The sequence below is a fragment of the Lycium ferocissimum genome, chromosome 11 (genome assembly GCF_029784015.1).
Source record: "Lycium ferocissimum isolate CSIRO_LF1 chromosome 11, AGI_CSIRO_Lferr_CH_V1, whole genome shotgun sequence".
Taxonomy (NCBI): Eukaryota; Viridiplantae; Streptophyta; class Magnoliopsida; order Solanales; family Solanaceae; genus Lycium; species Lycium ferocissimum.
The window spans coordinates 47,361,170-47,388,233 of NC_081352.1; the positions used below are offsets into that span (position 1 = coordinate 47,361,170).

Below are 27,064 nucleotides of genomic sequence, written 5' to 3' on the forward strand. Positions count from 1 at the left end.
TGGCTCGTTTAAGTGTTTTGCTGAAATTATCTAGAACTTTCTACTTGAAAAAGGAAAAGGAAAAAAAAAAAAAAAAAATCTCACCTTCATTTTTCTTTCACTAAAAAATAATATGAGTCCAATTTGGATCTCTGAAACCGGAATAACGTCATAAGCTGACATGTACAATTCTAATTTGTCAATACCACGTAGTCATTGCCACGAGTGACCATTGGTGCTTCTCTTTTTTATTTTATTTTATTTTATTTTATTGTTACTCCTCAGTACCAGCCCTCACCATTAATAATACTCCATAAAATCTCTTTGGAAAAAGAAAAAAAAAACAACGAAATAAGAAAACAAATGGATCGAGCTTCATTTTTTCCACTTTTCTTGATTGCTTTAAACCTTATTGCTACTGCTAGTGCGTTGTATGGACCTTCATCACCAGTTGTTCAGTTAACTGCATCCAATTTTAAGTCCAAGGTATTTTATTTACAGCTCCTTATTTTCTTGAATTTTATTCAAGACCCAATTTTTAAATATGGATTTACTTGATTTTAGTTGAAGGGAAAACCCCATTTTGTTATATCAATCTTTGTGCCTAATTTCCTCCAATTTTCATTCAAGACCCAATTTTTAAACATGGATTTAGTTTGAGTTTAGTTGTAAGGGGAAACCCCATTTTGATATATCAATCTATGTATTTGACTAAATGCGAGATCAGTGTTTGTTTGTGTAATATTTAGGGAAGGATTGAACTGGGGTTTGGGTTTTGTGTGAGTTGTTTTATTGATTAAATGTTATTCTTTCTTGTTGTTTGGAATCACTATTACTTAATGGCTATAATGAATTTGCGTTTTGTTCATGTGTTCTTGTGGTGTTAGAGATTAATGCACTGCTTTATTGAAATGTTGTTCCTATATGCTAGTGGTAATAATTTATAGACTACCTTGGCACTATAAAGTTGGCATTTTTTTGTTTGGATCATTGACAAAGAGTAAAAAAAAAAAAAGTCAGTCCATCTAAGCTCCAATTTTCATTTTCAAAACAATAACTAATTTTGGGGTAAAACTAGAACCCCGTCTGAATCTTTATGAAATGTGTTTATATAATACTTTGGGAGTTTCTTACTGCTTTCTATTGCAAATAATTTCTTCACTTCTTACTTTCACCACATAGCTGCTTTAAATTGCATCTCAAAAACCTTAAACATTTTATGGGTAATTGCAGGTGTTAAATTCAAATGGTGTTGTTTTAGTTGAGTTCTTTGCGCCTTGGTGTGGTCATTGTCAAGCTCTGACACCCATTTGGGAAAGGGCAGCTACCATATTGAAAGGTGTTGCCACTGTTGCAGCTCTTGATGCTGATGCTCACAAGTCCCTCGCACAGGTATTGCTTAGTTAATGATCTCTTAAATATGCATATCCGTTACTTCCTTGGTTATAGTGTTTTCTGCCTTAATTTTTTATCAAGTGTGTCTTCTGCCTTATAACCTGAACAAGAACTATTGAAATCTGCTAGGATTTCAGATAAGAATGTATTTAGATGATGAAATGAAACTCTCTAGTATGACATTCATTATGGACCAGATCCAAACTGCCTATTTTATATTTATATATGGTCCTACCTTCCAAGGCCTTACACTATAACAAATACATATCCGATCCCAGATTCATGTTACATAGATAGATGTCGCTCGAATTATGGCCAATCACTCAGTTTTGGGCTTCTAAGCCTTGGACATCTTTTTGGGAATTATGAGTTTGAGAATATCTTAACATGTCATTGAAGTATCCTTGAATAGACTGTATGTCTAGAGGAAATGTGAGGAGAAAACTAGCTAAAAGATTTCTATCCATCTCACTTAGGTTCTATTTATCAAACATGCGACTAGCTTACTTTCTTGGAACATTTAATTCTACAGAAAGAGTTGAGGTCCTTGACGTGTTAGCATAGTTAAAGAATCATCGAAACAATTAAAAAAGTTAAAGAATCATTGAACTTGTGCGTGGTTGCTACGACTTGGTCCACATTCATTTTGATTTTCACAGTTGCTATTGAAGCTTATAGGACTTGGTTTCATGTTGTTCCTAGTTTTCTAAGAAAAGGAAATTATACTAGGAGGACCGTGAACCAATCTAAAATAGCTCCACGCTATATAACTTAGTAGTTTCCCTAGCCTGAATAAGATTCCAGTCTAATAGAATATGGGAAGAAGCTCAGTAGTAAAGTCAAATTAGGACAACTTGATCTAGTGTTATTACAAGGCATCGCTTAACGCGAGGAAGTGATGTGAAGCAAGGGGTTATTGCCATGCGCTTTAGAGAAGTTTGTGCTTCAAATGATGGTGCACAAAGTGATATCAATGAGAACCGGTCGCTCCTTTCAATATAATCATTATTTTATATTGGATGGTGAGTTGCTTCAATTGCAATTTAATTTTTATTGTACTAAAGTCACATATGTTGGATATTTTTTAATTCTCATATATTGCGCGTCATTTCAAAGAAGCATGCGTCACTTTTCTCGCTCTTCACTCCAAGTCCCCTGAACCTTGTCGTTGTATTGCACTTTTCGCTTTTAAAAATCACTGCAGTTTGGTTGGAATCTTTAGAATTGTAATTTCTGACCTATTTCAAATCGTCATTCAAACTGGCTTTATGATATTGCTGCTTTCATTTTTCACATCTTTCCGTGCACATTTATCCTTCTTATCAATAATGAAATATTCTAAAATCTAAAGATGCCAAGCGTCATCATCGTATCAGTTGGTCGGATTTAAGGGTTCTGTTTCACACTTTCAGATAAATTCAGAAGTGAAAACTGACACATATATTCATGATTTAGGAATATGGAATCAGAGGATTTCCTACCATCAAGGTGTTTGCACCTGGAAAACCTCCTGTTGATTACCAAGGGGCACGCGAAGCGAAACCAATTGCCGAATTCGCGTTGCAGCAGGTACTTATCATTGTTTACGTTGTTTGAAAGTCAGTATGTACTAGGGCTTTCTTCTTCCAACTTTATTTATGTTAAAAAGTCACCTAGCTTCATGTCTTTTTTCTGTCCATTTCCAATTTCACCTCCTGCAAAAGCCCTTTGTCTTGAACAAATCAAATGATTCTGCCTTTCATTTTCTTATTGCCAGATATAATGCACTGCTAAATCCAACTCTAGTAGTTAAGATGAATAAATTCCTTTTTACGATATCAGGGGTTAAGCTGTATTCATTTACTTGTCAAAAGAAAAAGGATTCTGTGCATTCACTCCTCACGCATTTGATGATAGTAAATAATCTATTTAAATTATAAATTATTTATCGAGCTTTTAATCATTATGTCTTGTACAATTGATGGAATGATGGTCTTGAGTCCTTTCTCCATGTCCATTTGAGTCTTCTTGAGAAACCAGGGAAGGTTTTGATGTCAACTGCTTTATATACAGATCAAGGCATTGCTGAAAGAGCGAGTACATGGAAAAGCAACAGGAGGATCTTCTGAGAGTTCTGAGCCTAGTGCATCAGTAGAATTGAACTCAAGAAATTTTGATGAGAAAGTGCTTAAGAGCAAAGATCTCTGGATAGTTGAGTTTTTCGCACCTTGGTAAGTTTCAAGGGTTACGACTTTAGTTTCTTAATTGTCAGCCATTAAATTATTGTACTTGCAAGAGTCTAAGACCTTTTCTTTTGGTGTATATATGCCTTTTGTTTCCTTCACATGGTGATGACTTATCTAACACTTGCTCTAAGCATTTCTGAGTGTTTCACTTGAGTAGTTGGATTGCTCTTTAAAGACTATTGCTGTAGCAGGGCGCAGAATAAAGATCTATAAATGATTCTAAGTTGTTATATAAGTAGTAACCCCTAAATTCCTTGGCCCATTATTTATCTATGGTTCCGATTTCTTGAGGAGGAAACTGCGGGACATTGTTTTAAACTGATGTAACCTCTGATAATTGTGTATGCCAGTAAATGTAGTGCTTTACGTCATTTGTAATTAACTATTCACAAATCTGAGAGAGGATGTACCAGACATTAGAACCTTATACAACTATATGGCAGGGAACCTTAGTTTGTCTATAACGCTTGAAGTTAGAAGGCTCTTAACATTTGAGGTGGACTTTTCGTTAGAGTTTATCCTTGTGGTCACTCCTAAGTTTCTGAAGATGAGTGTGCTAAAGGTTAAAGGACACGTGTGAGTGTGATAAATGAGTAATAAGTTACCTCCTTCCTCCAACTTTTCTTCTTTGCTTCAGACCCTTCTCAGCAATTACTTGCTTTTAAATTATATAATTGTTTCTGTTTACTTACTGATGCCTTAAATTTAAATGGCACTTTTAAGGTGTGGGCACTGCAAAAAGCTTGCTCCTGAGTGGAAGAAAGCTGCTAAGAACCTTCAGGGTAAGGTGAAGCTGGGTCACGTAGACTGTGATGCAGAGAAGGTAAGTTTGGAATCTTATGATCAGTTCGGCATTTTTCATCTAATTGATTTTTAGCTCTGTTTTTCTTCTTTCAAATAGTAAGAGAATACAGACACATGTGAAGGTAGTTTCCGCAAACAAATTTTTTGACACACTGTTCTAGTAGCTTAAAAAGCTGCTTGCACCTATTAGCTTGTGTTATGAAGTGAAACCTCTAAAAAATGAACCTGCAACAAAGGAATTGGATCATTTATTATCTATACTATCATTCTTGATGGTTTTCTGATTGTTCATATTTTCGGGCCTGCAGTTCTCTTTTCCTCTGACGACTTCTAACTCTATAATCATATGTTGAAACTTTTTATTTTGTAACTCACACAACTAATGATAGTTGTGTTAGTCTTCTTTTTGTCTCGTAAAAAAATGGACCCAAAAGTGTAAGATTTGGGTCCACTTTTTGTGAGACAAAAAGAAGGCTCGCTCAACTAGTGTTAATTGTGTGCGACACATGATAAAGTTTTTCGTAACACTAAACAAACACTAAACAAAATGGTGAGATACGATTGGGTTATCATATACAATTACATGGAAAATGAGGTTGACATGGTTGTTCTCATCCCTTGACTTGGCATTACAAATGATAGTTGTGAAAATAGGATTTCTAATTGGAGTTTCTTTTTAACTTTCAACAATGCCTTTTTGAGTGTCCTAAACTTTCAACAATGCCTTTTTGAGTGTCCTAGTTCTAATTAGGGTCTATCATCAGTCTTTGATGAGCAGGTACAATGTCCAAGGTTTCCCCACAATTTTGGTATTTGGTGCCGACAAGGAAAGCCCAGTCCCATACGAAGGTGCAAGAACAGCTACAGCCATTGAGTCCTTTGGATTAGAGCAGCTTGAAACAAATGTTGCACCTCCTGAAGTGATTGAGTTGACTAGCCCAGTAAGCCGACTTTAATCCTGTGAACTCTTCTTCCTTTCTGTTGCCTATCATACCCATTAAGATAATATGACTTTGTTTGTCCTATCTCCTAATGAAGGATGTCATGGAAGAGAAATGTAATTCTGCTGCAATCTGCTTTGTTTCATTCCTGCCGGATATATTAGATTCCAAGGCAGATGGAAGGAACAAATACCTAGAAATGTTGTTAGCTGTTGCAGAGAAGTTCAAGAGAAATCCCTACAGGCAAGTACAAAAGTTTTATCATGTGCGATACAATCAAGTGGATTAAAATGTTCTCGGATTTGGAGATAACATAAGATTTTGTCAATTTTACAGCTATCTTTGGGTGGCTGCTGGTAAGCAAGCAGATCTTGAAAAGCACGTCGGTGTTGGTGGTTATGGATATCCTGCTATGGTAGCTTTGAATGTTAAAAAGGGAGTATATGCACCTCTTAAGGGTGCATTCCAGCGTCAGCCTATAATGTAAGTAGCTATCTCCATATGATTAGAATTCCAGTGTATTTGGGATTGAAACATGACATTGTTCATTTTGCATATACAGAGACTTCGTGAAAGAAGCTGGACTAGGTGGAAAAGGTAATCTTCCATTAGCAGCCACTCCTTCAATTGTAAAAAGTGAACCATGGGATGGAAAAGATGGAGAAATCATTGAAGAAGACGAGTTCTCTCTTGATGAACTTATGGGGGATGACACGCCTAACAAGGATGAGTTATAAGTCTTCTACACTCTCATATAGAGGATTACGATAAGCTAGACTAGAAACAGTTTTGAGTAACAAAGCCGTGTATTACTGTGTTAGTATATGTTATTCATCATCAGATTGACATCCCCAGTTCAAAAGATTTCCCTTTTCCTTTGTTAACTGGAACTTTACATGGATTGTTACTCTTGGGGATTATATCAGAAGTCGTTTTCTTCTGTTGGCTTATTTTCGTCTAGTTACATAAATCAGTGCTATGAGAGGTTTAGAACATAATATATTGCAGACTGTAGCTCTATTCACTATATTGGTAACAGTCCTTTAAATTAGATAAATGTCATAAACTAAGCATTGCTGTAGGAAATCTCCAGATTTTCTGGACTATGTATTTGGTTTCAAAGTTGGCTATTTTTCGTGTCAAGAATCATGATATTTGGATCGATCCTCCATAATTGAATCCATTCGCTCGAAATTTGTCCAAGTTTTTTCTTAAAAGCTATGAATACTTTGCCTGTGAGTATGGGAGAAAGGTAGTGATTCAAGTGAAACTATAGGAAAAAGAAATGTAGCAAATAAAAGAGCTGAATAAAGCACTATTCTGTTTTCGGTTTGGGTACCTCAATCTTAAAAGGGTCATTTGCACGATTAACCCTCAAATTGTTGGTCTTTAATTTTTTCCCTTCGTTAAAAATCTCTTGGTTTCGGGTTCAACCCTCGCTCCGTAAAAAATTAAAATAAATTGCAAGGTAGACTTTTGCATCGCAGAGTTTCAAACTCTACCTTAAGGCATAATTTTGCTTTCAGGCACAAGGCAGAGGTTTGTCTTCAAGCAATTTTTTTTTTTTTTTTTTAATTTAGTTGGAATCTTACAAATCTCTGCCTTAAGGCCTAGCTTTTGCCCGAATAGGCCTAATTTTGGGCAAAAGTTAGGCCTATTCAGGCAGAAGTATGCCTTTTGCCTTAAGACAAACTTCTGCCTTGCGATTTTTTTTGAACATTTGACTGAGCGGAGGTTCGAACCCATAACTCATGAGTTTTAGGTGAAGGACAAAAATTAAAGATTTCAAATTTGAGGGACAAAAATTAAAAACCAGTGCCTTGGAAGGACATTCCGCACAAAAAAATGATCTTAAAATGTCCATGTTAATTGCCAGCTTATTGAGATGAGAACTGAAAATGGGTACTACTGATAATTACGGAAATATGAAGGGATCATATGACCATCTGAAGTGAGATGACGTAATAACTTTGTAGTTTAGCGTCAAAAGTAATAAAATTTTGTTTTTAAAATTGTATGTAATCATTGCTTGGAACATAGAAAAGATGCATGTATGAAATAAGTGAAAGCCTATCTGTTGAATTAAAATAAGACCATTTACTTTTGGCGGAAGTAATAAATGAAAGCCTATCTTTTTAATTTTTGTAGAGCACAAAATAAGTTATAATTACTATTTACTCCTACTCTTTCTGGGAATTAAGCTCAATGTTTTCCTTTTCCATTTTCCTTTTTGACAAAGATCAATGGCAAACAAAGACTTTTGAAGAAGATAAAAGAATATAAACAAGAAAAATTTCAAGAAAAGGTAATTATATTAGCACGTAAAAACACTCATTTTCTCATTACATATATCCCTTCTTCATATAAGGGATGAAAGAAAATCACCCAACACCACCAGTTAAGTAACTAAAAATCCACTCCATCTAAGAATTTACACACGTAAATTACATACCCTACTAATTATATATGGAATTATGAAACAACCAAAGCATACGAATAGATTTATCTCCATATTATAATAACTAATTATGCTAAAAACTTGGAGAGTGCTGTTTTAACCACATGATCAGCAATGATACGATCAGTTTTCTCCGTTGGATGAAATGCATCCCAAAATATATATTTGTTTGCATCTTGACATGTGAAAAGATTGTATCGATCACATGTATAACCCATCTCAAAAAGTCCTGTTGCACAGCATGCCATTGAAGCAACCTCAAACCCTGTCAATTAATAACAAGATAAAATACTATCAGTTTATGTCTGTGTATCAATGGTGTGAAAAAATTCATTAATTCTTGAAAAATAGAGAAACAACCTCATGTATATAATTGTTTAAGTTGCACTGATCGTGCGAAAGAATTTACACATGCACCGTCAGTATATATAACTTAACTCTTTTTTAGTTTAAATCTTGTGCATTGACGGTTAGAAGCAGATCATTGATCTAAACTTTTATGGGTTTAACTTTTACGGTTCTTAGTACCGAATCTATTAAAATTGTTTTAAAAAAAATATGTATTTTAAAAATTATTGGTTCATATTTACTCTTTAGGACAATTTTAGTGAATTTGTACACAAAAACTTATACTTCGTATGAAAGTACTGGGTTCATATGAATCCGGTAGCGACAAGTTGCATTTGGCCCCGCTAAAGGTGTAAAAGTTATTTACACAATCATGTCACTTAAAAGATAATTGCTGGTAACTCTATTTAATAACATTGATCGGTAACTTTGAGTAAAATATTAACTCACCTATTATAAAAAGTTAAATAATTACACGATTGGTGTAAAAATTTCATTACATAGTCAATGTATATAACTTAAATCTTTTTTTTCTTTTTCTATTCGTTACTTTCAAATATTGCTTGTATTTTACTAAGATACACTATAAGAACATCTATTTTTAACTAAAAAGAGAGAGAAAACGTACCATATGAGGAAGGTTTTTTAATCATTTGTAGCATAGGGTCGTAAGGGTTAGAAAGAACAACTTGAATACCAGGAAGCTCTTTATTCAACTCCTCCACTAATCCACTCAATTTTCCATTAAAATTCACAGCCACAACATTGTAACTCTCCATACATTCATTCCCATTTCCCACATTTCTTGTTCTTTCTAATGGCATACACCCCATTGGAGGAAGCCCACCAAGTGATATCTTTCTTGCTCCAAGATTGTACAAATTTGTGATGAAATTCTTGGCTATTCCAACTAGGAAAGTTTGGTACTGATCCACAGTGTATTGAGATCTCCTTTGAGGCATTGTGTAGTAGTTTTCAAGGAAGTCATTTGTTCCAAGGCTTGTGGCATATAATGCCTCACTTAGTACTTCATTTGCCTTTGTTTCACCAAGATAAGCTCTTAGTTTCTTTTGGTATTCTTTGTAGTACTCCACTTCTTTCCACAAGGGTATCACACCCTGCAATTTTGGATCATGTGCGAGTAGCCATTCAGTACAACAACAAGAGAAACATGGTAGCTAGGATTATCATACAATGACTAAATACCAGTACTAGAAAATCTCTATTTTCCCAATGACTAAATACCAGTACTAGAAAATCTCTATTTTCCCACTGAATTTCTCACTGAAAAATGATCAGTGACTATTTCTCACTGAATGTCGGTGGAAAAAATAAAAAAAAATTGTGTTTTCACATGGAAAAATTAGAATTTTCTCAGCGTTCCAATGAGAATCTATTTCCCGCCATACATTTTCTCAGTGAATTAGTTTGGTGGGAATGAGGTGGAAAAATCATGTTTTGTAACGCAAATTTTCTACTGAATGTTGGTGAAAAAAACCTTTATTTCTAGTAGTGTACTATTTCATCTACTCCATTTTGTGTCGTACTCTATTTTGTTTTAATTCGTTCAAAAAATATGATACCGATATTTGTATGTGAAAATATGAAAATTGATGTTTTATAAGGGGGAGACAAATTAGAAGTCATGACATGTGAAGCTCTTACATGTCTCTTCGAAAATACCCAATAAAAGTTAGACATTTGAACTCTTACATACGTGTCTTCGAGAATATCCGATAAAAGCTAAAGATGTGAAATCTTACCACCTTTAATTAACTCTTAAAGGTAAGGAAATTTGGTACCTTGCATATATTTTAGTTTTTGCACCAATTTTTATTTATTTATTTCTTAAAGTCAAATTACTATTAGCTCTCAAACAACCAACACAATATTATGGCACTACAAGAAAGTGCAGAAATGGTAACAAAAAATTAAATATTTGGCAATAACTTAGTTTTCTTGTTGGCAAATGAACTTTTTTGTTGCCAAATAATTTAATTTTGTTGCCATAGTATTGATTATTGTTGCAAAAAGTACTTTTGGTAACAATAAAAAAAGTTGTTGCGTGTTCTTTGCAATAACAGCTTTTGGGAAAAGTCTATGCAACAATTTTTTTTGTTGCCAAAACTACTTTTTGCAATAATAATCAATCTATGGCAACAAAAAAAGATTTTGTTGCCAAATATATTTTTTCTTGTAGTGTGGGACTAAAATTCAAAGACACTCTTGACATAAGGTGTCATACTATTCTTTTTATATCACTATTAGAAATAGAGGTTTTTCCATTAACACTTAATGGAAAATTTGTGTTAAAAAATATAATTTTTTCAATCTCCTTCCCACCGAAACAGTTCACTAGGAAGATGCATGGTGAGAACAGGTTCTCATTGAAAAGCTGGGAACATTTTTCAGTGGGAGATTTAAGTGAGAAAATAGTAATTTTTTAGTATGATAAGCTAATTTTCTATTAAAATAACTAATATGTCCTTCAAACTATTACAAAATTATAAATTTATATGTATAACGACAATAACAACTGATAAAAATGGAATATAGAGGGACTTGAGGTTCTAATATTTTGAGAATTAGAAAAAATATTAGAGATCGATAAATAGTAAAATGCTTGAACCAAACCAAATGAATTTATAAGATGGTGACTAACTTATGACTTTTGATTTACTTTGACTTATAATTAAGCTCTTAGCTTATAAGGACTATTAATGTTTAATTATCAAACGTGTAAATAAGTCATACTAGAATATTTAAGCACGCGTGTCCAGCTTATAAGCTTAGTTAAACACCCTCCTACTATGTTTAATGTGAGAGTTTGTTTACACACCCAAAGACCAAAGTATGTGTATAACGCTATTTAACCAAGTACTACTTTGATTAAACTGTTCTACAAGTACAAGCTCTAAAGCAAACAAAACATGTAAGAGTACTGCAAAGAGGCTTTACCAGAACATCAGCAGTAGCATTATCATATCCAGTACCAGCAGAGGCAAAACTAACTCCAACAGCAAAATCAGACATATTATAAGCTGGATCCAAGTATGCTGGAACTGTTTGTTTTAAACCAGCTGCCTCTGAAATAAAATCAGTCGTAATTCTTCCATTAGAAAATCGACCGGTCGCCCTACCACCTGCAAAATCACGACCATATGGCATAAAATTGCTCCGAGCAATTGTCTCAATATGGTTGTTATTGCCTGGATCGACCGATGAATCACCAAAGACAATAATTGCCGGAATTTTGGCATATGTTTGGGTTAGTAACAAGAAAAATAATTGAACTATAAGGAGCCATGATGATATGTTACTATGTGCCATTTTAATTTCACTTGGTTATTTTCATGCTATGCGGTTGAGTAGTTATATAGTACAAAAAATGAAGGTTAGCAGTTAGAAAAAGGGGAGACGAAGTCACGAATGAACTAAAATTTGTTGGGGGTTTTAATGGGGTAGTAATAAATAAGTGCTACTACATTTTTAGGCAGGACAGGGACAAAGAGCTACTACACGAGGGTCCTTTCATGTTGACATTGCATGCAATGACGGAAAGTACTTGATTCTGTAAAAACAACCAAATCCAAAAAATAGGTGCATTATTTAATTCATGAATCCAACTACTTTCTTTGGCTCTTGTAGTAAAATTTAATTTAGCCTTTTCAGTACTGAAGAATAAGTGCACTTGAAATGACTTATTTTCCTATTTGTTAATTTTATATGGCCCTCAACCAAACCATATGCATATATCCTTAGGACTTAGGAGTACTTTTGAGTTTGACATCACTTATCTAATAGTACTAAAAAATGTTTTAATTGTCTATTAACATGCAGAAATGATTTTGATTGCATGTTTTTTCTTATATACATAACTGATGAACTTAGTTATATGTTAATCCAAGTCAATTTTAGTTATAAGTAACGAATTTCGGTGTAATCCAAAAAAATAAAAATATATTCTCATTAATTCCCTGAGGTTTGAAGTTTCCAACTTGCTGATGAGAGCGTGTATTTTATCCGTTACTTGTATTGATTACCCTATTACGTATTGAGTAAAAGGCACTGCACATTAATAAGAAAGGAAGTCTTTTGTTTTTATTGTGATTGAGTAGTAATGAAATTCTCTACCTCCGTTCGAGACGGAACTGAATTGAAGTTAGCTTCCGCATGAGTCATGATTAATTAATAAAAACAAAACTGATTTTTACACTTAATTATGGGGAAAGAATTGAGAAGCTCGATCAGGTCTATGCTAAAGCCAGCTTGACATTTTGGCGTATATATTATCTGTGCTGAAACCTAAAATTTATGATGTTCAAGAATTAATATATATGTAGAAAATGTAATATTGATCTACTTATACACAATATGAATTTTCAGTTAAAAAATATATAATTAACCACCCTTATTGTGCCCCTTATATAAAAAAATACTATTTTATATGAAGGAAAATGTGCCTTATTTCTAAATTCTAATATATCTGTATGTTTTTTTTTTCCAGTAATATATCTGCAACTTAAGATACCAGCCAAAGTCATCCACGGGCCAATAGTAGTACAATACGACAAAATGAAAAGTGCTATATTGGTATTTGGTGGCTAGTGGGCTACCAGTTTCAGGGAGACATGATAGAGGACATAACTTGCTCATTCATATGATTTTTTTTCTTTTTCATTTTTCTTAACCTTGAGAAAAGCCATAAGAAAGTTTAAATTTCAAATTAAAGGAAAATTAAACTAGATAATTGGTTATGGTATGATGGAAAACATTTTCTATTTTCCCATTTTTATGATGGTCCATATGTTTTTCAAAACATTTTCTAAAAGAAAAACAAATTCCTTAAAAATTAGGTAAATGACTTCTTTAGTGAAAATAGAAAAAATAAGTTCCATAAACAACATTCTACATGCAAACTGTCATCCTTCCACTCCAACCCTCGCCTCAGGCCGTCCACCCTCACACCCTGCCCCCGTGTCACAAGCCGCCCACCCCATAACCCACTTCTAGCACCCCCATCCCTCATCCTCCACCCCGCTCATCCCATCTCCACCTTCATAGTGTTTGCTTAAATAATAGTATAAAATCCTTCAGATAATATTTTCTGTTTACTTATCAAACACCTAAATACGTACAACATTTTTCAGAAAAACATTATGTAGGAAAACTTTCACGAAAAACATCTTCATCCCTACCAAACACACCCCAAAGTCTTAGTGCATTTTTTTCCTTTCGGAAGTATGCGTTATCATAATGAATACTGTACGTATTTCATATTTTTCCCGTGATTCTTTGACGTATAATAAAAAAAAAGGATACGCTCTTACATGAACAATGTAATTGTATTAAAAAAAAAGATGTAGGCCCAATTAATGTTTGATCCAATGTTGGAAACTTGAAGTGCTTTGAATTACACTAGCTAGGAACAACTTCTTAGGGTCATCCACGTGGTGCAAGCTCGTGGAATTGGTCTTGTTGGTGGCTCATGTAATGCCACCTCTGCATGGGTGTACTCAATATGGATCAGCAGCCAGAGGGATTCTGATTACTAGCGCAAAAATAATAAGTATGCAAGTCTACGTTTGCATTTAATTCATGAAGAAGAAAATTTGCCGTTCCGAAGTCAACAAATTAGATTCATATAATGTACTGATAATAATATAAATAAGTCGCCTAGATGATAATTACGCTTAATAGTTCAAAAAGGTGGATTAAAAGAGTGTTTGGCTAAGCTTATAAGTGGTCAAATTAATCTATAGATATTTTTTGGTTCATCTACGCGTTTGATAATACCAAGAGTGCTTATCAGTCAAATTCATAAATTGATCACTCCTAATTTATAGTTTTATAACTTATAAGTATATTCTTCTCTTACCAAATCTTTTACGGTTTTATTATTAGTATCTTTTGTAATTTCCGAAGTAAATTTCAAAAACATAACTTTTAATTATTTTTCTATTTTATTTTCATTATTCTTCCTTTTTTATATAGAAGTACCTTTAATTTTTTTTTTTTTTTTTTGTGAACAACTTTAAGAACATTTACGTTATTTTAATAGACAAAGTGCTTATAACCACATTTTACCAAATACACTAAGTGTTACTACTAGTTTTACTTTTAACCAAACACCTAATTACTTATTTGCATAATCAACTTTAGCACTTGAAAATACTTTATGTTTATCAACTACTTTTAGCTAACTTAGACGGACTCTAATACACTGAAAATAGTTCATTTTACGTGCTAAACGTCCGTAACAGGTTAAAACAAACTGATAATATAAAAAGAATTATATTGTCTGGATGTTAATTAAATTCGTCCAAAGAATCCTTTTAAGGGTCCTATTATTAAGATTCTAGAATATGTGTGATGCAGAAAGCGAGAACAGTCACGTCTGGTTGAGAAAATAGAAGTTAATGTGATATGGTAGCACCAACCAACCACCGAAAGAAATGAGGGAGGTCATTAACTTGGAAGCTACATTGGAGTTATATTCACTACTGTTGAGCAGAAATGGAGGTGGTAGTTGGATATCCTTTATATTCTTCACATATATTTATTGCTAAGCAATTCCATCGACGTCATTAGTATTTCTTTCTTTTTCCCCTTTCTTTCTTTTTTCTGATGATAATAACTGAGAGTGATTCATTTTCAATATGTTGAAACAAATTAAAGTTTGGCTTTTCAATAAGCATGCATTTGATATTTGATAAGGCAAAACTCCTCCTAGTTTACGTCTCAATTTATGTTGCATTTTTTAGATATATGTCTCAATTTATATCACATTTTTTTGATTTCGAAAATCAAATGAACTGATAATTAATGGAACGACCAGGCAGAGGGTGGCTGGCTGGCCGCTTCTATGTGATCATTAGTGGGTTCTATATTTATTTAGTTTTTGCTTGGGGCTGCACGAATAGCAGCTTGGAGGATCCTTTATTTACAAAATAATTGGAGTTTATAAAAGCGTATAAAGTTTAGTTTGCCTTAGAACTAAATTTAGATTTGCGAGACTGAAATGCGAGATCGCAAGACTCAACTTTCAATTCTAGTTGTTTGCAGGGCCAGCTTAACAAGATCGGGGTCCTAAAGCAAAATTTCACAGAGAGGTCCTAAATTTTTTTAAAAGAAAGGAAATATCGTCTTATGTATTTTTATTTAAAATATACTTTTCTAGCTTTTATAGATGTGAAGTTATTAAACAAATCCTTTTCAATTGATAATATAGTTATTAAGGGCTCCTTTTTGAGATTTAATTAATTCTTCAAAATAAAATTCTCTTTTTGGAATTAGAAATATATTTACAACAATATACCCAGTGTAATCCTACAAGTGGGGTTTGGGGAGGGTAGTGTGTACACAGATTTTACCCCTACCTTGGGAGGTAGAGAGGTTGTTTCCCATAGACCCTCAGAGCAAGGAAAAACATATTAAAATATTACATAATTAGAATATTTAATATTAAGAATAGTAAAAGCATTGAATTAGAATTTAATAATGCATATATATAGTAATATTTTAGGAAAAATGGAGCCCTCGAAAAGTTGGGGCCCCAAGCCATTGCTTTACTAGCCTTATGGTTAAGCTGGCCCTGGTTGTTTGCGTCTGAAGTTGAGAATTGGTCAAGTCAAACTTCAACTTTTAGATTTATTGAATTCAAGGGCGGCTCAATAAAATTGGTGACCTAAAGCCAAATCTTAACAAGAGGTTTCAAGTATATTCAATAAAACTAACTCACGCACATGCATCTCGTGCACCGCACGTGCATCCCATCAAATAAACTTAGTTGGAATATGGACAGTACGATTTCTCATGCATGAAATGTACACATCGTTATTTTGACCAACCGATTTCTGGATACATTAGTTATAATTTTTCATATGCTTCAAATTGTTCAAATCTATTTTAAAGTTTTCTTTTATATTTGCATTAAAAAATTATACTTTATACTTTAAAATACTCATTTTTTTCAATAAACTAATTTATAACCTATAATAGTGAAAAATGGGTCCAAAAAATTTTGGGGCCTAAAGCCTTTGCTTTATCAACTTTACCCTAAAGTCGGCACTATAGTTATCTTTTCTTATCATCAGGTATCTTCGATACGCCCGATTTACAAGTGATCAAACGTGGGTTGGCACTGCTGACGCTTCTGAGGCAACACCTCCTCTATCAACCCAAGTGTCAAGTGAGGGCGTCGACCACTAAAGTCCGGTCAGCGTCAGCTTATTCCCCTTCGAACCATTTTCTAGGGCGGAGGATTGCACTATATGCTTGGAATCCTTCAAGGTTGGAGAAGAAGTCCAAATCGTTCCCTCATGTCGTCATCAATTTCATGATTGGTGCATCTGAGGCTGGAAGGAATGGGGAATAGCCAGTCGTGTCCTATCTGTTGTCAGCTCTACCGAAATATTGACGTGTAATTTGTGTCTGGAAAATAGTAGATTTCCATGTGTCATAATTTTCTGCTCCTTTTTTTTTTTTTCATGTTACATTTTGTAAAAGTAATTCACTCTTTTTTCTTCTATTTTTCTTTTGGCGTTGAAATTGAGACGTTATGTGGGTGTTTAATCGAATGCTTTATAGAGTGGTCAATTTCAGTTGTCTTTTGTTGAATTTGAATGACCCCTTTCTAGTCTTGGTTTTACTTCAGCTGCTCATTGCATTTCATGATTTTTCCAATTAAATGAAGAAATGATTTAGTGGTTCGCTAATTGTGTAAAATGAACTTTTCAATACATGATTTCATTGTTTTTTTTTTCCATTGTTATTATTGGATGGCAACATACAAAATCTCTGTTGTCAAAGGACTCGAGGAAATACAGTGGGAATCCAATTTACTTCATTGATGATTGTTCAAGGGCGGCTCAATAAAATTTGTGGCCTAAAGCCAAATCTTAATTAGAGGTCTCAAGTATATTCAATAAAACCAGCTCACGCACATGCATCCCATGAAATAAACTTAGTTGGAATATGACCAGTACGATTTCTCGTGCATGAAATGTACACATCGTTGTTTTTACTAACGGATTTTTGAATAACACAATTAGAATTTCTCATATGCTTCGAATTGTTCAAATTTATTTTAAAGTTTTCTTTTATATTTGAATTAAAAAATTATACTTTATACTTTAAAATACTCATTTTTTTCAAAAACTAATTTATAAACCTATAATGGTAAAAAATGGGGGCCCCAAAATTTTGAGGCCTATGGCCTTTGCTTTATCAGCTTTACCCTAAAGCCGGCCCTGATTGAATTTTAAAGTTTGAAATTCAAATTTCACACCCGAATGGTTGAAGTTAAGTTTAACCACCTTTCAACTTCAGACCTTTGAGCAGAAATTTGAGAACTTCTAAATTACCATAGATCTGTAATTAAAAACTACCAAACCTAACTACACACATCCAAATATCTGAATTTGCCATAACTAAGCCTTGATGTTAGCATAGTCATTGAAACTTGGAATTGATCATGTCTTCATGAACTATGTATAAAAAAGATTCAATGATTTCATAGAAGACATTCCTAAAGTATTTTACAGTATCTTTTTTTATGAATAAGATTCAATCTTATTACTTTTGAATTACCTAGGAAATGCAATATTTACAAAGCAAAAAATTAGACTCCTGGATAAACGACATATACTCTGAAAAAAACACCATAATGGATGCGAGGAAGGGACAACAACAAAAATATTTGAAGTTTACCAATACTAACTAAATTTTAAATAATTTTTAAAAATTAAATATTGTTTAAATAGTATCATCACAAGCAACTATTTGGTGCCATTCATACAAAATTAAGAGTGTCTAATGCTTGTCTGGACAAGATCTTGAGCCTGCCGTTTTTGGGCTGGTGCGAGCCGGTTAATTTACAAGAAAGAGGTGGCTTGACAGCAGAGGTGCACCCACCTGGAGCAGTGGGAAGGAACATGCACTCGGTAAGTTTTGAATTTCTTTTGTATATATATATATATATATATATATGCATATATACCCTGAGAAAAGGGTGATGTAATTAATTGTGCCTCCTAAAACACAAAAATCATTCGGGGGCGCTGATCAAAGGTGCAACTTAGCTTGTTCTTCTGCGCGATGTCGTGGTTTCAAACCCGAGCAGTTACATCTGCGTCACCTTTTTTTGTTTGTTTAAATGTATTTTCATCATCTCATCCGGTCCCACCCCTTTTTTCATTTAATTAAAAAAACAAAATTAAAAAGTAGAAGCCCTAATCTCATATGTCCTCTATGCTACTTCATCAGAACATAACAAAAACCCCATTTCCAAAAATTTCAAAGTTTCAAACCAATCTTCACGTAACTCATCAGAGTTTCGCCGGCATCTGCAAACTGGTAAGTGTTTCTTCTATTTTAGGGTGTGATTCTCATATTGCGTGTTTTTTTTTTTGTGCTATGAAAGGAGAGGTGTGATTCCCCTATTGAAAATATCGTGTTTACTTATAATTTTTTATGAGGAGTGTGATTCCTCCATTTCATATTATTTATGTTGTGTTATGAAAGGAAGGGGGGATCCCCTGTTAAAAATATTGTGTAAATGACTTTGCTAGATAAATTTACCAAATTTGAGTAAAATTTGGGGGAATTAACTTATCAATCAGTACACTTTTATAGTCGCACATGCGGTGCATCTCATATAGACAACGACTTTAATTTGCTTGGAGTTTGGGAATTAATTAATGATGATATGTTAGAAAACCCTATAGTAGTATAAATTGACACTGTTGTTTCCTGTTTGTACATTAACAACTGCAATTTAGCCTTGGGGAGCTAGGGAGCAATCCCCTTAGCAAGGCAAGTTCAAATATGAAACCTGTTTCCTAGGGGTTTAATGGTTTACTTATATTCTTGATGAAATCATTGTTTTGTAGGAATTTCTTGTTGATTCTTGTGAATTGAAATGGATGTAATTTTTGAAGAAATTTAATTCTTCTCAATCAAGTTTAAGTTCCAGAGGTGATTCATCCCGTCTTATAGATGTGTTTGATGTGGAGTCACTTAAATATGACCCTGGAGAAAGAATACCTATTGATAAATATAGCCCTAGGATACAAGATAATGTGAGAAGACACTATAGTTAGAAAGGGCATTGCCAACTGGTTGGTCCTGCTCATACATTCCCTCAAACTTTAATCGGGACAAAAAATCGTCGATTTGTTCTAGCGTGGTCCAAGGATTCGTATTCTAGGTGGACGGGGTATAGTGTGAAGAAAGATGCTGCATTTTTCTTATGTTTCTATTTATTCAAAAATAACTGTGTAAAGGGAAGCGTAGGTGGTTCTTTCACGAAAGTCGATTTTAGGCTTGGAACAGAAGTTTGGAAAGATTTATTTTACATGTTGGTGAAGTAAATAGCATCATAATAGGTGTTTCAACAAGATGCTAGATTTGGAAAAATCAATCTCAATCGATTCGAGTTGCTTTTGACAAGCAATTTAAGGAAGACAAAAGTGAGCAACGTGTTCATGTGTGGCAAGGTTCCTCTTGGAATTCGGATTGTCTTTTCGAGGTCATGATGAATCTTCAAAAAGCAAAGGCCTTTTTCTAGGGCTTTTGGAATGGTTTGCAAAAATGCTTCCGGATATGGATAGTGTCATATTAAAAAAATGCTTCAAACAATGCCATGTTGACTTCTTCAAAAATTCAACAGGAGATTGTGATTGGTTGTGCACAAAAAACTGTGAAAGCTATAATTGATGACTTGGATGGATAGTTGTTGAGTCTAAGGGCATCTTGAACAAATGGCCCTTGCTTTGCGGTATGTTAACAAAAAAAGACGAAGTGAATGAGCCAGTCATTGCTATTGTTCGTGTTGGTGATACATCGGCACAATCATTGAAGGAACAATATGTTCTTTGCTTATGAGTCACTCTTTAAGTACATTCAAAATACATGGACAAGGTTATGATGGAGCTATTAATATGAAGGGACACATGAATGATCTTAACGCTTTGATTTTGTACGAAACTCCATCGGCATATTGCATTCACTGTTTTGCTCACCAATTACAATTGCCTCTTGTAGTTGTTGCCAAAAAATATTTGCTTGTGAAAGATTTTTTTGGTATTATTGATAACGTGTTGAATGTGGTTGGAGAATCATTTAAGCGTAGAGATCAACTTCGGGACCATCAAGCAGAAATGTTGAGGCAACTTCTAGAGAGTGGTGAAGTTCAAAGTGGGAAGGGTTTAAATCAAGAGCGAGGGCTTCAAAGACCAGGTGACACTCGTTGGGGATCTCATTTTAGAACATTGGATAACTTTGTTATTTTTATTTTCATCTATAGCTCATGTGCTTGATGCGATTAAATCTGGTGGTTCTAGCAGTGGTGAGAGATCGCAAGCAGGAGCTTTTTTTAGTATGATCAATGAATTTGAATTTGTTTTCTTACTTCACTTGATGTTGAAAATATTTGTGATGTCGAATGAGCTTAGCGCATCTTTACAGAGGAAATATCAAGATATTGTCAATGCCATGATACTTCTTGACATTACTAAGGAAAGATTGCACTCGATGAGAGTCGATGGATGAAAACCTTTGATGAATGACGTTTTCTCATTTTGTGATAAACATGTTATTTCAGTACCTAATATGGACGAATTTATATCCATGGAAAGTCAAAGCGTAGACCTAGTAGTGTTACTTTACATCACTTACATGTTGATCACTTTTATGCTATAATTGACTTGTAACTTTAGGGGCTTAACAATTGTTTTGATGTTGTGAGTGGTAAATTGCTCTTAGTATGGCAAGCTTGAATCCGGCTAATGGTTTTGCTAATTTTGATATGGAAAGAATAATAACATTGGCCAAGCATTATCCAGATGAGTTTGGTGGATTGAAGCTTCGACATCTCCGTTACAAACTTGATACTTTCATAATCCTCATGGGATGTGGTGATCCTAGATTCTCTAATTTGAAAGGAATTGGTGATTTGACAGAAGCGTTGGTTAATGCAAATCTTGTGGAGACTTATTCTCTTGTGTACATACTTGTGAAGTGACGTTGATTTTAACTATCGTTACGGCAACTGTAGAAAGAGCATCTCATCATGAAGCATATCAAGAATGAACTGCGTAATAGTATTGGTGATGAATTGTTAAATAATTGTTTAGTTTGTTAAATCAAGAAGGAAAAATTTGTAATATAAGCAACAATACTATCATTGACCATTTTCAGAAAATGAAAGCGCGTCGATATCAAGTATGAATGGATGATCTACTTTTGCTATATTGGTAGAAATTAATGACATTTATCATTTTGAAGTTTATACTTTACTCGTAATTTATTGCAATTTTTAAGTTTTAAGAGAGTTGCAAGCCTTTGTAGCTAGTAATTGACATGAGTATGTTAAAGATATTGGTGGCCCCTCCCCCCTCGTCTTCAAATCTTGGGTCCGCCTCTGTTTGACAGGACTCTAACTGGCAAGGGTCATTTGCACGTTTGCTCTATTTTGTGCTGATTTTTAAGTTTTGCACCTCAAGGAAAATAACTTTTTCATGGGGCACAAATTTATATTTTCGCATCATAATATTCCACAAGTTATGTCCACTTTCTTTAAAGAACTTATGCCCTACTAGACATAAATTGAATTGTGAAGGACAAAAATTAATACCAGCCCATTTGAAGGCCAAAAATTTAAGACCAGTCCATTTGAACTTTGAAGGCAAACCGGGCAATTATTTCTGTTTGAAGGTAAACCGTGCAATTATTTCAACTTGGCAAACCTCATAATTTCAGTCTAGTTTTAGGCAGGTTCTCATTTGCATAACCCGCAGCCCTATCTTTTTCTCTCATGTTTTCTATAGATGACATATTTATTTTCAAATAAAGGGTAAATTTCTTTAAATATCCCAACAAATGACTTAGCTATAAATACATCCTTAGTAAACACACCTAAATCATTTACATATTTCAAATTTTTCATAAACTAATGATTTTATCTCTATTCCTCAAAACCAAATACCCTAAACCTCTTATCTTATTTAATGAAAATCCTACATACACAAAGAACATTTATCTAACTAAATTGACAAAATAAGCAGGATTTTTTTTTTTTTTTGAAAAAAAAAAAAAAAAAAAAAACTAAAATATGTTATCAAAAAAATAAGAAGAGAAAATCCTTTGTATATTGCTCGTGATACTAGAGGTTGGTATTACCTTATACATATAACAAGAAAGTAAAATCATCTACTTCGGATCAGACCACGAATGGTGCACTACATATCTTAGTTAAAGTTACTTTTCTTTAATATATATATATATATATATATATATTAAAAGTATAAACTCCAAAACTTAAAAGTTAAATTACCAAAATACCCTTCTAATAACTTAAATATTTTACTTATAATTTTTCTTTATAAAAATGAACAACTGCAAAAAAAAAAAACTTTAAACCCCTTCATGAATAGTCACAACCATGCTATTTACAAAGCCAAAAGAAACAAATCATCACTTCCCAAACTAAAGAAATACATCGTCACTTCCAAATCTTAACTTCTCAGAACAAAGGAAACATATTGTCACTTCTCATTTTTCAATACTTTTCTACAAAATCATCCATAAAAGCATTTAGTTTAGTAACACCAGCACACTAGAAGAATTAACTAGCGGATACATTATATGAATGGTTATGTTGCCCCAATGTTGTTTCAGAAATGCAAGCACTGAATATGTTTATTCGGCAGGTCATAACTTTTTTTTTTAAATTATTATTATCGCTTTTTGTGTGTGACAAGTGGAAGAACTTAATTATATTATTTAATAACTGCTAAATTATGTTTCTAGGTTTTTCCTCCTTGCATATAAATGTTGGTTTAATTTAGTATCCATAGATTACTACCATAATGATAAACTTCTGATTTAGTTTTGTTCTTAGGCTATTTGGATTAAAAAAGAGATGCGGGTATGATTTTCCTTCTTCTTTTTTTATTGCTTCACATGAAGGAATAGATGGCAAACTTATCATTGTGTTAAATATAGTTAAGAATGAAAATAAAAAAAATAATAATGAAAAAGATACAAACTTTAGAAAATAATCCAACTCTCATGATTTAATGACGGCATGATCAAGCACCTTCATTAATAGTGCATTATATCTTTGTCATACTCTCTCCGTTTCATAATGTTTGTCTAACTTTCCTTTTTAATTCGCTTGAAAAAGAATGTCTCTTTCCCTTTTTACAACTCTTTATTTCAAACTTTTCACATGGCATATTAAGACTACAAGATTAAAGGACATTTTGATATATTCTACATATCTTTAGTTAACAATTAGAGGATTCCAAAGTCTTTTATACTTTCTTAAACTCCGTCCTAAATCAAAACCAGACGAAAATTTACAAACGGATGGAGTAATATTTACCGTAGAAGAATTTTTGTAATTATAAAACGCAGGCAGGCGTTTATAGGTACTAGACTGAAATTTAGCAATGGATTATGTGATAATCATTAATTAACAAAACCACAATTAAACAATAGAGAAAAGACATCATTTAACCCTTGAACTTGGCACGAAAACTCAGTTTAGCAACTAAACTTAACTTGTATTTATTTACCCCTTAACAACTTTCATCCCAATTATTTACCACCCTAAGAAAATAATACCATTCTCACAATGGGAGGTGCATTACACTCGCGCCACGTCATTGCCACATCATTGCCACGTCGTTGCCACGTCGTTGCCATGTCAAAAATGACTAACCCTTCATTTTTTGTTTTTCTTTTATTATTTTTTCTCTTTCTTCTTCTTTCCTCCTTCTCTCTTTCTTCTTCTTTCTCCTCAACACCACCCCCCACCCCGCTGCCGCCACACCTCCGCCACCGCCGCCCTGCCGCCGCCGCACCGCCGCCGCCAAGCAAAATAATCAATACTAAAAAATTACCAACCCTTCATTTTTTATTTTTCTCTTCCTTCTTCTTTCTCCTCATCCTACCATAAACACCCATAAGAATAACACCCATAAAACAACACCCACCATCACCCCACCAAATTTCACCCCATTTTTTTTCAAATTCGTCCAAATTGATTATTTTGGTTGTTATTGTTGGCTATTATTATTATTATTATTATTATTATCATTTTTTGGTTTCTTGATTTTGATTTTTGTTTTCCATTTCTTCCATAATCATTATTCCATAACCACCACCATCTTCTTCTTCACAACCCCTCACCCCGACCACGCCCCCGCCCCCACGCCCCCTCCCCCACCATCTTCACAACCCCCACCCCGCACCACGCCCCCGCCCCCCTCCCCGCCACGCCACAGCCCCTCCCCCACCATTTCACGTCATCTTCACACCCCCACCCCACCCACACCCCCGCTCCCACCATCAATTCCTCTTTCTCTCTATATTCTCATCATTCTTTTCTTACCATTTTTTGGTTTCTTGATTTTGATTTTTGTTTTCTTTCAAAAATAAAATTATGAAATAATGATTATGGATGATTTTGAGAAGGAATGGGATGAAATTTGGTGGGGTGATGGTGGTGGTGGTGGGTGTGAGTGTGGGTTAAAGATGTGGGTGTTGTTGTTATGGGTGGTTATGGTAGGATGAGGAGAAAGAAGAAGAAAGAGAAAATAAAAAGGAAGGGTGAAGAAGATGGTGGTGGGGGCGGGGTTGTGGGGTAATAAAGAGAGGGGGCGGGGGTATCGTGGGGTGGGGGTGGGGTGGGTGGAGAGAAAAATAATTAATTATTTTTTAATTATATATTATTTTTATTTTATTTTTAATTATATAATAATATATATCTATATATATCAGCGGGCCCACCTTTTCACTCTCTTAATTTTTTTTTTACTTTTTTTTTTTTGCCACGTCAGCTCTCAGGGTGGTAAATAATTGGGATGAAAGTTGTTAAGGGGGGTAAATAAATACAAGTTAAGTTTAGTTGCTAAACTGAGTTTTCGTGCCAAGTTCAAGGGTTAAATGATGTCTTTTCTCTAAACAATACAATGTATAATCATAGGCTCTTACATAAAAATAGAATGCATAGTCCCGTGCCTTTCCAAAAGGAAGAAAAAGTAGATTAATCAATTGTAGAGGCTGGATTTCACTTTTGATAGTGATTTATTCTTTATTGATATGTTGGAGACAAATCCTATAGTATTTTTTAAATAGATTAAACATATAAAATTAATTTTTGTCATTTGAAAAAAGATGACATATTTTCTGAGTAGTTAATTTTGTTTGTGTACTTAACAATAAACAATAAATAGCTTTACAGAAAAAATCGGTTTACAATATTTAAGGGTTACATGTTCTTGCCAAAACTAAAAAGGAATTAGCTTGAATACTTCTGAAATTGAAGTAATGAAATTATCAAACTCAAATAAATTTTAAGTTGAATATATTAATAGAGATTATTAATGACTTCTAAGGTACATAATTCTTTTTTTTATTGAGTTAAGATAAATAAAATAACAATCATTATTTTCTTATATGTAGAATTTAATTCTATGGACCAATTTAAAAGTTAAATTACATAAATACATTTCTTATTATTTGCTATGTAAATACCTTAATTTTTAAGAACTACAAATAGAGACATACGCCTATTTTCCTCTTTCTAAATAGTTGCCACCGTTTAGTTGCATCATTTTGTTAGACTGAAATTAACCTGCATTAGAAATCGCACCCAAAATAGAAAAGAATTAGAATAAGAATATCAACGGACACTTCAATAGGTATCATTTGTGTCCTCCCTTTTTCTTTTGGAAAAACAAGCTAGAAGCTTTACACAATCCTCTTTTATTGTGTTTATTGTACAAGTTTAAATAAAGGGAATATAGTGATATACTCCCCGTTTGGCACTCTATCACATTTTCAGTTTTTTTTTTCTTTCTTTCATCCAACTTCAATCTTCTTTCACCCAACTGTTATCCTTTTTCCTCAACCATTTTCTTTTCATAGCTTTTCATTCGTGTACTTGATGGTTAGATTTTGTCTTTGGTAATATTTAATTTCATGCCTTCATTTTTTTGACTGTATCCTTTTGCATTATCTATTTCTAATCGATTTGTTATATTAAAAGTAGAAAATCCAAAATCAAAAAGATAAACCTATTAATATTATTTACAATGTATATTTGATAATAATACTTACAAGAATAGCTAAAACTATTATAAATAAACCTTATACCTTGATTTGAAGGGTTGTGTTCCTTCGAACAAATTAGCTTTTCAAATGTGGTATGTTCACATTTATTCTTATGCTCTAATTCTAAATTTCTTCACTGGGTTAAGTTTTTGTGTTAGAAAAAAAAATTGCAACTTTAATTTTTTTTAGTAGCCATTGTGTCTATCAAATTTCAGTAAACCATTTGCATAATGAGGGGAAATTACTATCTTCAAGATATAATTTATTTAAAAATCATTGCCTAATTTTTTTTAAACAACGTACTCAATAACGGTGTATATGCAAGTAGTGGTGAAAATACGAATTCCATTTAACAATAGCATATTGATAAGATCATCAACTGATCATTACTATTTTGGTTTGCAAGAGGCAGTACAATTCGAGGTAGAATACATTTACCAATTTGATAAATAACTTTAAAGGTTCTCTTGAAGAATTATGTAAGTATTATGTGTTACAATTTGAAGGGAGAGTGAAGTAGTTTGATTTTGAATTGACAATATTGTAGTCTTGAAAACTAAGTTCTTAGTCCTTAGGCACAAAATTTTTGAATAATTCATTTCTTGACAATTTTATGCATAATTTCATGAGTTCTTTTTTATTTTTTTGTTATTGTATGATACTGAAAGGTTCAACTTTTAAAAAGTTCTCTTATTTCTTTTCCAAGATTGGTGAATTATTGGGAGTAATATTTTGCTCATAGCTATCAAAATCACAAAGCAAAAGGAAAAAAAAACAAAGAGAGAGAGAGA

At 33.4% G+C, this 27,064-nt stretch overlaps 2 protein-coding genes across 2 annotated transcripts; one reads left to right on the forward strand and one right to left on the reverse strand.

The window, feature by feature from the left end:
* The first annotated feature begins 266 nt into the window (after positions 1 to 266).
* LOC132036188 (protein disulfide isomerase-like 2-3) lies at positions 267 to 6,264 on the forward strand. The gene is made up of 9 exons (XM_059426454.1): positions 267 to 465; positions 1,213 to 1,371; positions 2,830 to 2,943; positions 3,427 to 3,584; positions 4,323 to 4,422; positions 5,168 to 5,344; positions 5,442 to 5,587; positions 5,681 to 5,827; positions 5,907 to 6,264. Exons 1-9 carry the CDS (start codon positions 343 to 345, stop codon positions 6,079 to 6,081), a joined length of 1,299 nt encoding a protein of 432 aa, XP_059282437.1. The 5' UTR covers positions 267 to 342; the 3' UTR covers positions 6,082 to 6,264.
* Positions 6,265 to 7,637: 1,373 nt separating this feature from the next.
* LOC132036357 (GDSL esterase/lipase At2g04570-like) lies at positions 7,638 to 11,571 on the reverse strand. Its single transcript, XM_059426677.1, has 3 exons — positions 11,109 to 11,571; positions 8,779 to 9,268; positions 7,638 to 8,067 (listed from the first exon to the last, which is right to left on the reverse strand). The coding sequence occupies exons 1-3, from the start codon at positions 11,478 to 11,480 to the stop codon at positions 7,871 to 7,873; spliced, it is 1,059 nt and encodes a 352-aa protein (XP_059282660.1). The 5' UTR covers positions 11,481 to 11,571; the 3' UTR covers positions 7,638 to 7,870.
* Positions 11,572 to 27,064: the final 15,493 nt, after the last annotated feature.